The following is a 13,115-nucleotide window of genomic DNA, read 5'->3' as shown; positions in this document are numbered from 1 at the left end:
AGTTAGGAAGTATTTGGCTCTGTACATCAGTGTAACATCTTATTTTATTCACTGTGTACTAATAACACAGCCAACCTCTGGGGGAATGGAAAACACTAAATTTGTTTGGCCAAAAATTATGCCAGATTCAAAGGGTCTAAAGAATATTATGCAATGAACATTATGTGAATCTCTCTGAAACCTGGAAACTGAAGCCTCATAGGGTTTTTTCCAGGGGGGTCTTGTTGGGGGGTTGTGGGCAGAGAGTAGGCACTGCAAACACCCCTACAATTGCTCCAGCATTCAAAAACTTGACCTGGGGAGACTGTCTCTAGAACTAAAAAGTGTAATTCTTCTGCCCATTTCAAACCTCTTGGCTGAGAATTAAAATAAAGACACTATTTTCAATTACTAATCCTACTATAGCACTAAGGGTCAAATTTTTACTCAGCCTCCAGAAATATGTCCCCAATATCTGCAGGCACATCTACAGAGCATATCCCAAAACATGATTTATGTATGCAACACAGGCTACTACACATGCAAATGCAGATTTGTGCACACAATTCTGCATCTGCATGCAATTATCCAATATGTACATGCATGTTTGTGTGGGTGCATTTTTGTTGGCTGATTGAAAATATAGCTGTAAATATTTAAGAGCAGTAAACTTATATCATGGGCACAAGCACCAGTGCAAGCTTCCCCACAACTATAGCACCAGTGTACTTAAACTTCATTTTGTAGGATCACATCCAAGGGTACTTCATTCTCTATCACCATTCAAACCTTACTTGCTCTGATTAAACTAACAAGGAGAAAATGAGCACAACTAGCTTCAAACTCTGATGGACACAACATACACAAGATTAAAAAAATGGTAAAGACTATCCACAAATAAAAACCATTTTGGTACGAGGTATAAAAATTCACAGAAAATCTTGGTGAAAACCCAGCCTACTATGTTTTAGGACACGTGTTCTCCTCCTTCTTTCAAAAAATTACAAAACAACTAAAATAAATCAATTCAGCATATTAACAGCAACAAAGAAATGTGTCATTGCAATATGGTTCACAAGAAAAAGACCCAAGCATTACAAGGTGTTCAAATAAATTAATAGAAATGGGATATATCAGTCCTGTGCTGCAATCCCTCCACTGGCTCGCATATGCTTCTGTTGTCATTTCAAAGTCTGTGCGAGCATGCAGCTTCCAAAATGGATGCATATGGGGTGATTTGAATACAGTTTAAATTCCCATATGGGGAACACATACTTGACTAACAGAGGAGAAGGCCCTACCCAAGTAGCCATGCGTGGAGGCATCAGGCCTCTGGAAGAGAAAAACCTGAGTGGCGCATGGGGAGAGTAGCATTCATTACACCCGTACAACAGGTAAAACCAGTCCTCCCCCCAGTGCAGCCATCCAAGTGCACAGAGGGAACGTCCATCTAGCTGAGAAAAGTATAACATGATCCAATGGCTGGTAGTTAAAACAAGACTAATTCAGATTAGAAAGAAGGTGTAAATGTTTAACAGCAAGGGTAATTAGCCACTGAAACAATTTACAAAGGGTCATTGTGGATGCTTCATGGCTGGCAATTTTTAAATCAAGCTTGGATGTCTTTTCTAAAAAATATGCTCTAGGAATAATTTTGGGGAGGTTCTGTGGCCTGTATTATACAGGAGGTCAGACTAGATCACAATGGTCCCTTCTGGAATCTAAAAATTGATTAAAGTCCAGGATGAAGCATGAGATGGCTGGAAATAAAGTATTTGCTGTTCAAAAATTTTGGTAGTGGCACAAGCTATTCAATGAAATCAGGCTAATTCAAAATCTGACCACTTTCAGAGCATGCTGCCAGACACTCCTTTTGTAAAACTCAATGAAGTCAATTAGAGACTTCACTATGCAGATTTAGTTGGATTTAGATTTAGTTTACTTGGAAAATGTTTAGATACCAGAGCTATGGGCACTACAGAAAACTATAAGATAAATAAGAGAAACAGAATGAACCATCACATGCTTATTTGAGAATAATATTCTGCATCAAATATGCTATATAACATTTAATACATTTATCTACAATATAATGTTGAAACAGTGGTTCATACAGCACCAAGCTCAATAAAGGTAAAAAGTTAAACTCCTCCTCCAGTTAGCCCATTACATATTTAAGCATAACCTGCACTTAATAGAAATATATTTTACTATCTAGCATTGGCTTTTACACAGGAAATAGACTAGGTGGAGGAGGAAATGCAGCGCAAAAAGTTGTATAAATAATACATGTGCTTACAATTTCATTTAGCATACAACTGCAGACTTAGAATACAACTGCATGTCCTTTATTAATTACCATGACTAGCAGAAACTCCTAAAAAAGACCTTGACACACATTTGACTGACTGCGTTTTTCCGCTACAGGCAGATGGTTAACGCTTGTTGCACAGTAAGGGAATGAAGTCCTCCCTCCTCATTAGAGGCATGGATCTTTGGGAAAAACTAACTAGTCAATTCACTTACCTGTATATGAAATTCCAAAACTATCTAAGGGATGAATTGTGGGTGTAATCGTAGTGAGATGTTATCCTTCTAGAATATTGTGTATGCAATGGATTGGCCATTAAGGGCCCAATTTCACCTACCTTTCTGGCTGAACTGACGGCAATAAAGAGGGAGACAATAAGTGAGATATGAAACACATGGCTAGTGATTCAAAGTGTGGCTCAGTGAGTGTGGAAAGCACTAAACTAATATACCAGGCAAGGGGCTGGTTCTTATCAGGACCTTCAAGAACCTGGATATCACTGAATGGGTAAAGGTCAAGTAACTGTCCATTGGTGGGTGATATGTGCTAATTGCTGCCAGGTGACCCCATAGTGAACTAAAGGATAGGCCCATAGTTTTGAGGGGAAAGAAGATAGTCCAAAATACCAGGAACATCTGCTGTCCCTGGAGATATATGATTTTGCTGGGTCCAGACATAGAAACATTTCCACTTCGCTATGTAACATTTTCTGGTGGGATCACATCTGTGAATGCTAAAAATGACTTGCACAGCTTCAATGCAGGAATGTTGTAGGCTCTACAGCCATCCAAATACCAAGCAATGAGATGAAGAGCATCAGGGTTGGGATGCTGATCTTGATGTTTTTCTGGGACAAGAAATCTGGAAAGATCCAGAAATGTCCAAATGCTGATAGATGGATGGGATGACTTTTGCAGGATGCTTGGAAACCAGAATTGTCTAGGCCCTCCGGAGGCAATGAGGATGACTTTTGCCTATCCAGCTGAATTCTCCATAAAATCCAAGGTAGTACCAGGATGGCAGGGAAGGCATAACTGAAGTAATCTGTCCACAGCAGGAGAAGAGCATCGCTCTGAAGTACTGACCTTGAGCTCCTCTGGAGCATTATATGTTGCACTTCCCATTTGCCTGAGGGGCGAACAGGGCCCAAATGGGTGAAGATGCTGTTCACTATTAAATCATGTAATTCCCACTCATGACTGATGGTGAAATGCCTGCTGAGGATATCCACCAGTGATTTCTGGGTGCCCAAGAGATACACCGTCAATAAGGTGATGCGGTTCTGTATATACCAGTTCCATAAGTTGACCACTTCTATACAGAGGGTGACAGAGAATGCCCCATCCTGCTTGTTTATATAGAAAATGGTAGTCATGTCCAACGTTATCAGGATGTGAGGGATTGTATGAATGGTAGGAATGTTTCGTACTGCATCAGTTCCAGAAAATGAATGTACATTCTGGTTTTCCCAGGCATCCAAGTGCCTTGCACAGTGTGATCATCCATATTGGCTCCCCAGCCTATGAGGGAAGCATCTGGAAGTATCATTTTGTTGAGTGAGGAGGATAGAAGGGGAACTCCTACACACACGTGCAGAGTCCCTGCACCATACCAGAGAGGCCCTCATCTTGGAAGGAATTGTCAATATGGTATTTATGCTGTGTTTTCTCAGTGTATATACTGTTCAGAGCCAAGCTTGCAGGCAACAGAAGTGGAGTCTGGCAAATGGCATCGTGTAAATACAGGACAACATATGGCTCAGGAGAGCAAGGCATATCCAAAATCATGTTTGACGGCTTCAAGTAACTAGATCTATCCGAGCATCCATGGTGGAACATCTGTCCATGGAGAGGTAAGCCTTCACCCTGACTGAATCCAAGGTCGTTCCTATACATTTCACAGTCTGTGTCAGAGTCAAGGTAGACTTCTCCATGTTACAGATTCCCAGGGATGCTAAAAGATGGAACAGCAAAGAGGTTGACATTAAGACTGCCAGGCGAGACCTGCTGGCAAAAAGCCAGTTCAAGTATGGGAAGACAGTGGAGCTGCTGAGAACACTTTTGTGAAAACTTTGGGAGCTGTAGCTAACCTGAACGGGAGCACCCTGTATTGATAGTGGTGGGGGACCACCATAAACTTGAGAAATTGTCAGTGAGAGGGATGAATATCCATATGTGGTCTTCTAGGAATGGTATTATCAATTCCATTGTAACCATGAGGAATTTCAGCTACAGAATAAAAGCCTTGAGTTGATGCAGGTCGAGAATAGGTCTCCAGCCTACTTTCTTCTTGGGGACTAGGAAATATTTAAAACTTCACCTTTTTTCCCCAATAACAAAGGAGAACTTTCTGTATTGCTCCCCACTAGGGAAAAGGTTATATCTCCTGAAGGAGAATCTCCTTGTTACCTTGAAAAGAGGAGGAGGAGGAAGAGGATTTTGGAGGAGATGGTTAGAGATACTCAATGGTATAGACAGAATGGATGATGTTCAGCACCCACTTGTCTGTTATCACCACTCAACTGTGACGAAATTTTGCATCTCCCAAAATGGATCTTGAAATTGAGTGGAAATGGCATCAATATGATGGTAGAGAGCTGCCAAACAGTATCAAAAATCTCTCAGCTGGAGGGTGAGGTTAGGTAGCCGGAGCTGTAGTGGAAGGGGCAGGATATCATGACCTCTGAATTTTTTGCCATTTGCAAGGTGGCTCATAAAATTCTGGTGATAGAAGGGTTGTGATAAGGACTTTGGTTCATAGGACTGTTTATATTTTCTCTTCTGGAATAGGTGTATGTATACTCAGTGGGTGGAAGGTTGCCCTAGAGCAGTGGTTCTTAACCTTTCCAAACTACTGTACCCCTGAAGCCTGAGTCCCACCCCCACGGGGCTGAGGCATGTAACTTAGTTTCATGGCGCCCCTGTGGCTCCAGGCAATTGCCTTTCTTGCCACCCCCAATACCAGCTCTGCACTTGCGACCCCTCTAAACCCCCAGGTTGAGAAACACTGCCCTAGAGTCTTTCAATGAGTGGAAAGGCTTGGCCATCTTCTCATTGAAAAGATTAGTTTCATGAAAGGATAAGTCAGTAGTGCTTCCCAGTTTCCCGAAACTCCGAACAGTGTAGCAAGGGGGTATATGTAGCCACAATTCCCACCGCATCACAATAGCAGTTGTCATAGATTTTGATGCTGTATCAGCTGCATCCACTGCAGCTTGTAAAGAGGTTCTGGCCACTAGTTTGCCCTCGTCAATATGGGCTCGAAACTCAGCCCTGTCCTCCGGAGACAACTCCTCTCTAAAGTCCAGGAACTTAAATACAATTTCCTGAGTTTCTCTGGCAAGATGGGCCTGATAGTTTGAGATTTTGAACTACAAACTGGTAGATGGAAACACATTCCTTTCCTTAACGTCAAAACGCTTGGCCTCATTGTCTGCAGGGATGCCCCTTGAGTGTTGTTCTCTGGATATTTCTGTGGTCTGCCTGGACTATCAAGGACTTTGGGGCAGGGTGAGTGAACAAGAACTCCACTCCCTTAACTGGTACAAAGTACCATTTCTCTGCCCTCTTGGGGGTAGGGCTACAGGTAGCTAGCATGTGCTATAAAGCCTTTTCTGGTTCTAATATGGCTATATTTACCGGGAGTGCAATCTGACTGGAGCCCATAAGCTGCAGGATATCCAGGAGCTTATGCTGAACGTCCTGGACCTCCTTTAAGAAGATTTGGAGCTTTTCCACCACCCTCTATCACAGCTCTTGAAACTGCCTATGATTGTCCAGGGGAGACTGAGAGGCTGGAGTGAATGCCTCCTCAGGTGACAAGGATTGACTGCTCCAGCGCGTCTTCCCATTCTTCCATAGGCTTAGGGGGTTCTGACTGATCCCTTGGAGGGGAGGTGTGATAAGACTCCCTTTTGTAACAGACGGATTCTGGGTAATGTGCTTAATGGTCCCAAGAGCCTCAATAAAGACAGTAGGAGGGGTCATGGCAGGTTGTGGTGGTCCCCAAGGCATTGGGTACCGTGAGTCCCAAGAAGGAACTTCCTGTCTGTGTGGCTAGTTCCAGAAGATTATTGATACTCATCTGCATTGAATTCCCTGGATGGAGGAGAAGCTGGTTCCACCAGTACATCAAAATCTCCCAAAGATTAAAAGGTGAGATCCACCTCTATTGGTGGTGCCAGCAGTCCCACTGAGAAGAAACCCCAGATAGTGGACAGGATAGGAGATAGATTCCTGCAGGCATTTGTATCTCCCTGGTATAGATCGGTCCAAACAACAAGGATGACTGTGGGTCCAAGAAGAAGAGGATGCTGTCCAAACTGGTATAAGTCACTGGCACTTTTGGAGGCTGCATCATCTCACTCCGTACCACCAGAGTAGGGGCAGATGATGGTTCCTCGTGGAACCATGTGAATGAGTAAATTGAGTGAATACCAGTGAATGAGTCTCCAACCTCGCAGCTTTTGGCAGTACCAGTCCTTTGGGTTCTAGTGTTTCATTTGAGATGGCATCACAGTTGGTGCTGAAGTGTTGAAGTCAATGCAGAAGCTGGTATCATAGGAGCCTGGCTCCTACATGTCTTTTGAGCTTGCCACCAACATAGTTTAGGAGAACCTAAGTCCTTATGGCTTCAGCGTGAAGGCGCATCTGACTTGGATGGGTTTGGGGAGGGATCTCTCCTTTTAGAGGGTCTAAGAGAGGGTCTGCTTTTCTTTGTGAGAGTGCCCCTTACTATCATGAGGGGGCCCAGCAAAGGGTCTTTCCCTCTGCCCCTCTATGCTCCAGAGTTGGACACAGTACTAGGAGGTACGCTCCTTGTCGACTCTTGCCTATGTACAGGGGGGTATTCCTGGCCTGGGCCTGAATGGGGCCTTATTGCATGCTCCAAAATGTGTTTCTGAAGCCAGAGTTCTCAGGCCTGCCACATTCAACTGGTCAAAGAGCAGCAGATACTGCACTTAGCACGGATATAAGCTTCTCTGAGGCAGTAGACACACTGCTAGAGGCTGTTGCTCACCAAAAAGGTGTGAGAGCAGGAGGCAGTTTTTGAAGTCTAGCATCCTGTGCATAATTTAAGTCCTGTGCCGGGAGAAGGGTTTCTCAGGGTCGGGGTTCTAATACTACCCGGAGAACTAAGAAACACAAACAATAAAAAACTGAGAATAATATAGGTTGAATATTTACAGGAGAATATTTACAGATCAGCTCTAGAAACTAGAGGATTCCAACTCAGGTCCTGTGGCAGTAAGAAGGTACTGGAGAGGCAGTCAGTCCACTCTGCCCCTTATACTTCTGGTGCCGAGCACAAAGAGAGTAGGGATGCAGGTGCAGACCAACAGACACTATTTGCAAGAATTCTCCAGTCTCAGGCACATAGAGTGGATGTGTAGTCCAGTGGAATACACATAGGGACCATCACTCAAAGAAATTAATGTTTTATTATATATTCTGCATCAAAAAACAAGAAACAAATATAGAACATTAGAAAAAGAACACTGCTCTTTGGAGCCTTCATGCCCAGGGAAAAGATCAGTCTGATGAATACAAACACATAACTTTCACTGAACTGTATGAAGCATAAACAGTTTTTAGTTGATAAAGTCTTATTTCTTCATTAAAACTTAATGTTTCTGTAAGAAAATCAGTGTGTTATATGTAAACAGAAACCAACAAAGATTATCTTGTGCACTAATTTTAAGACTTTAGAACTGACATTTGATCCTACCTTCAGTGATCTCACTCCTTAACCAAATGTAACCTGTCTCAAAGAAAACCAAGCACAGCACATTTTGTTTAGCAGTGATATATATGCAGCATACAACATCTTCCTTATAAAGGTCAGTAACTATGCTAGATGCCAATTGACAAGCAGTAGGTAAGTTTAGTTAATTTAATTAAGTCCAATTTGAGTTTTGGATCAATCAACTCAGAAAACCACAGAAATAAGAGATAAATTAGAATACTGAAAGGGAAATAAAACAGTGTGTTTCAGATCTTAAACAAATCATTAACTAGGATAAGACCTTCAGGAGAAGGCTGATTATTCCACAACTGCCTAGTGTGGTGTTTTTCTTGCATTCTCCTCTAAAGCATCTGGTATTGGCCACTGTCAGGAGCAGGATATTGGACTATATGGACAATGAGTTTGATCCAGCATGGCAATTCCTGTGTTAAAAGCCCTAGGGCAGGGGTGGCCAGCCTGGGGCTCGGGAGCGGCATGCAGCTCTTTGCTCCTCTGAATGCAGCTCTTTGCATGTGGCTCTTTGGTCTGAAATTGACAAGCAGCCTGGGAGGGGAAAGTGAAATTTAGAAGCTGCCGCTGAAATTGACCGATTAACGCCAATGGGCAAGGGTAAGAGAGGAGGGTAGCTTGTCAACTGAGAAGTGAAATTGACAAGCTGCTGCCGAAAATGAGGGATCAATGCGAATTGTAGGCGAAGGGTAAGGAAAATGTGGCTCTTAGCATTATCAATAGCTACTTTTTGGCTCTTCGTCTCTGACTGGTTGGCCACCCCTGCCTTAGGGATATATTGAGCCATTGCTCCAAGCCCCAAAAAAGGGTGGCATATAACTCGCCACCCCATAAACAGTCCCTCCCCTTTCCCACATGGAATGGGGATAGAGAAAAAAGAACCTGCTATTGGTCCATAGAAGCAATCTACTACTGGTTCAGACACATAGCTGATTATTTCTTCCTATAATGGCTCATCTTTGCTGGTCAGCATGTTGTGGGAACAAACCCATTCCCCAGTCTTCTACACCTACTTTCTGCCCACACAAGAAACTTGGGCATTAGTGCACCTGAGTCCCTCCTATTCCCTGGCCTGTGAGCATTCCTTGCCCAGGACATGCTTTGGGTGGACATCACCAGCAGCACAGCCAACCAGGCTTCCACCTCCCTCGTGCCTCAGCCACAGGACCTCCCAAAATCATTCACAGGCCACAGGCTTCTTCTAGCCTTGGTGCATCCCCAGCACACATGCGCAGGAGCCTGTGACAGCAAGGAAGAACTACCTCCCAAGGAGACACACATGCATCAGCCTCTGGAGATGTGAGTGAGTGGGAATGGAGGCCCACCACACCACCTGTACAGGGAGAGGCCAAACACCCTTGCTCACTCCTTTCCTCCTTGTTCTTCCAATCTGGCAGCTGTGGCAGGAACTGGAGCAGAGGACTTAACTAGAGACAGGAATTCTTATTTTATCAACAATATTTTGAAGAAACAAAAAAGAATTAACAACCAGTCAGGTCCTTGCACCCTCTCCCCTGCCTCCATCCCCAATAGCCTTGTCACGTCCCTGGGGCTGCACACCCAATAGTCTGAAAACCAATGGACTAGATAATCTGGTGCGGTCCCTTCTAGCTTTAAACTCTATGACTAATATATGTAGCCTGTACAAGGGAGTAATGGTGCAATTTATGCCCCACGTAGAAATGAAAACCTTGCTCTTAATTAGGTCCTGTAATCTATTCCTATTGTAGTGCAATAATGGTTTCCAATTGTTTTTGGTGCTTTCAGTATCTTAACTGATAATGTTTCCACCATTTCCATTAGAAAACTGCTCCACTGTGTAACAGGACTCACCATTACAATGTTTTCCCTAATAACCCTTTTTCCTTTTTCATAATTCATCCCAATTTTCTTGCTTACATTTTTACCTTCCCTCACTTTGTGTTACTCCAAATCATTTGTCAATCATATTTTTAACGTACAAAGTTATGTCCCTAAATTAGTTGCCAATTGTGAAAATGCTATGCAGGCACAACACAGCAAGTAAACAGAATTTCAGTTTTAGTTCTGAATTCAGATATGAATTATTTTTTACTATTCAAAACTAAACAAAAATAATACACCCTAGACTAATTTTAATTAAACACTCAGAATTTTGTATCTAGCAAACATCTCACTTTACTGTAAATATTGAACTGCATGTTGCATTCTCAATCCTTCCTTCCACCTGTTACATTTTGTAACTGCAGCATCACTTCTCAGCATCATCCAATTCTCAGCTCTCTACTCTGCATTAAACCAGAAGCCTTAAATGCTGTGCTTGAAACTCTCAACAATTCTCAGAATACTGAACAGTTATTTGCTTTAGGATATTTTTGAACTAGAGTTACTATTACTTCTTTGGGTTCAAGCACTAACAACACAGTATTTGAGCAAATTAAATGTTGTGAACATGAAGTGCAGTTGAAAATCATTGTGTCACCTTCAGCTACTGGAAACAGAAAATTCTCTCTTTTGCATCTTTGACTGCAGCCTATTCATTTCTACTACGTATATGCCACACCAGTTGAGTTCAAACCTCCATACCACTACTGAGTGATTGCAAAGGAGTTAAACAAAAAACAGAAGCAAATATCTGTGAAGAACAGCAATATGGCCTTGCATGGGTTATTTGATATTTAGTGTGAAGTAATTGTATGCAATTTTGAAATCTTAAGTTACCTTGTATTGAATATTAAAAAAACAGAATGAATTTTGTAGGACACTTCTGCAAGATTAAGCAGCCATATTCATCTCTGCCTAAACTAATAACTTAGCTATTCTAAATTATTTTCTTGGGAATTAACTTAGAAAAAAATTAAATCAAATGTATTTTTAAAATGCAAGACCTTAACATTATTCTTTTCTTAAGACTTGCACTCTTACACTAAGAAAATATACGCAGCAGGTGGGGCTCTATATCTCGGCATATTAGATGGATCAAAGACGCACTGGAATATCATTAATCGTTTCAAATTAACATTAATGTGAATACATTCCAAATATAACCAAATATTCTGTAATCTTCCAGAAATATTCAATAGTTTTATCAAACAAATACATTCAGCCAATTTTCTAACACAAGATAAAATATTCAGCTGGACCAATATGTTTCAGGGTTTATCTATTTTTCCATTTGTTTGTACTCGTTTCCTGTCCAGCTTTATTAATTATACATACATAATTTATTTTTCAAAAAAGAGACAGACCATGCTTGAAAACAATGAAACCATTAGGCACACCAAGAACTGCCACCAGCCAAGTGCTTATTCCAATTAAATTTTAATATTAAACAAGCTTATTAGAAGATATGTCTTTGTAGTGATATCTAGGGGAATAGTTAGACTTCACTGGTAATGTTCTAAATTGCTTTTCAGATATGACTATACATGTAAAAACTAGATTATCACATTTTACATAATTAAAAAAAGACACAAATATTTTGTCACTAACAGCACAATAAGCCAATGCAAAATACTCCATAATCAATGTGAAGGAGTATTTTGTGGAAGACTACAAAAAGATCACATGTATAATTAAAATGTTATAAGGGTTGCTACAGTGATCCTATCTACTATTTAAATATTCACTTACAATTTGTAACCCTCTGTTAAACTATTATAATAGCCAGTTTTTAGTCTTCCATCTTAATACTAGGCATTTCATGTTTTCTATCCTGTTAACATTCACGTGGTTTATAAAAACCATTAAAATATTTTAGTATGTAAAAACACAAGGGCAAATTCCACAAAGATGACCCGGAAGGTATAATTTACATCTTCCCTGCACCAGATAATCCCTTTTGACCTAAATCAGGAAGTCATACTAATGAGGGGCAGGTGCTGCTGCTGTTGCTGCTGCCACTTTTCTTCCCCCAGTTTTTCTACAGGATATGAAGGCGTTTTTATTTTGTAGCCAAGGTTGTTTCTCTCCAGCTACTCTAAGAAAAAGCTCTTGTACTTGCTACACTTTATGCAGTCAGCTGCTGCTCTTTGAAGTACACTGTCATGGGGCTTTCCAGCAGAAGCAGCTGCAGATAACCTATAAAGAAGTGGCAAATATTATTTAGTTTCCTTTTTCTCAAAGGAAACCTGAGAACAATACTTTCAAAAGATGAGCATGGGAGCTTAAATTCATAACTTTGCAAGACACTAAAAATCATGGTCTTAATAAAGACAGTGGATTTATAGCTTATTACAACAAACTGTAACCCATTCAAACCCCTTTTTGTCTGATGACTACAGGGGTGTTAACAGGCCACTTCACCTGGAATGGCCCCTTAGAATATGTGCTAACTACTTATGCTAAACTGTCTATTCAATCTTGTATTTAGCTGTGACACTCTGAGTACCATTCCCAGACCTGAAGAAGAACTATATAGCGCGAAAGTATGTCTCTCTCAGCAACAGAAGTTAGTCCAATAAAAGATATTACCTAACCCACCTGGTCCCTCTATATTTTGTTTTAACATTCTACAGTCAGAAACATATCCAGTGTGTTCAGTTACCTAATAAATGCTGCGTTCTTTTTAATAAGTTGTCCTGTGTTGCTATAAATATCTGCTAGTTGCATAGTTTCCAAGAAGGTAAATCTCCAACATGGGTCTAAATTCCTTTGGACCTGCTGAAGGATCCAAGGTACAAAACAGTGATACAAAGCCCAGGAATCCATGTTAGGGTAGCAAGGCCATGGGGCTTGCCTTTGAGATCTAGGGCCTAGAACTGAAAGGGATACACTCGCATATAGACTGTAAAAATTCAGAGGCAAGCTTGCCCTGTGCATCTGTGACAACAGATAACGTTAATACTGGTATTTCCTATCTTTTGAGTGGCCACCATTGCAAACTTCTTTTAATGTAGCTTTTAAATATTATATACATTCTTCTCACACATAAGCCCATGCAGCACATTAAAAAAAATACTAAAAAACACTACACTTTAAGAAAAATGGGTTAATTATATGTTAAAATACTACCACAAAACACAGTGAACATAAATTAAGAGGTGTTCAAAGTAGGCTAAAAATATTAAAGCACGAATCAATCTTTACCTAA

The 13,115-nt window shown here is 41.1% G+C and overlaps 1 protein-coding gene across 5 annotated transcripts in view; it reads right to left on the bottom strand.

Annotated features, from left to right (window-relative positions):
- Positions 1-13,115, bottom strand: part of PRIM2 (DNA primase subunit 2) — a 294,044-nt gene that overhangs the window by 148,264 nt on the left and 132,665 nt on the right. The window contains exon 8 of one of the 5 annotated variants that reach the window (XM_067565541.1): positions 11,078-12,103. The exons of the other annotated variants lie outside the window; for them this stretch is intronic. Coding sequence (XP_067421642.1) covers positions 12,068-12,103 — 36 coding nt within the window. The 3' untranslated portion in view covers positions 11,078-12,067. Of the gene's footprint in view, positions 1-11,077; positions 12,104-13,115 lie in introns of those variants that run through there. 5 annotated transcript variants of the gene reach the window in all.

This window comes from Emydura macquarii, unplaced genomic scaffold (genome assembly GCF_026122565.2).
Source record: "Emydura macquarii macquarii isolate MOO-44397 ecotype Brisbane River unplaced genomic scaffold, CSIRO-AGI_Emac_v2 contig_2680, whole genome shotgun sequence".
Lineage (NCBI taxonomy): Eukaryota > Metazoa > Chordata > Testudines > Chelidae > Emydura > Emydura macquarii.
This window is presented reverse-complemented; position numbering and strand designations above follow the sequence as displayed.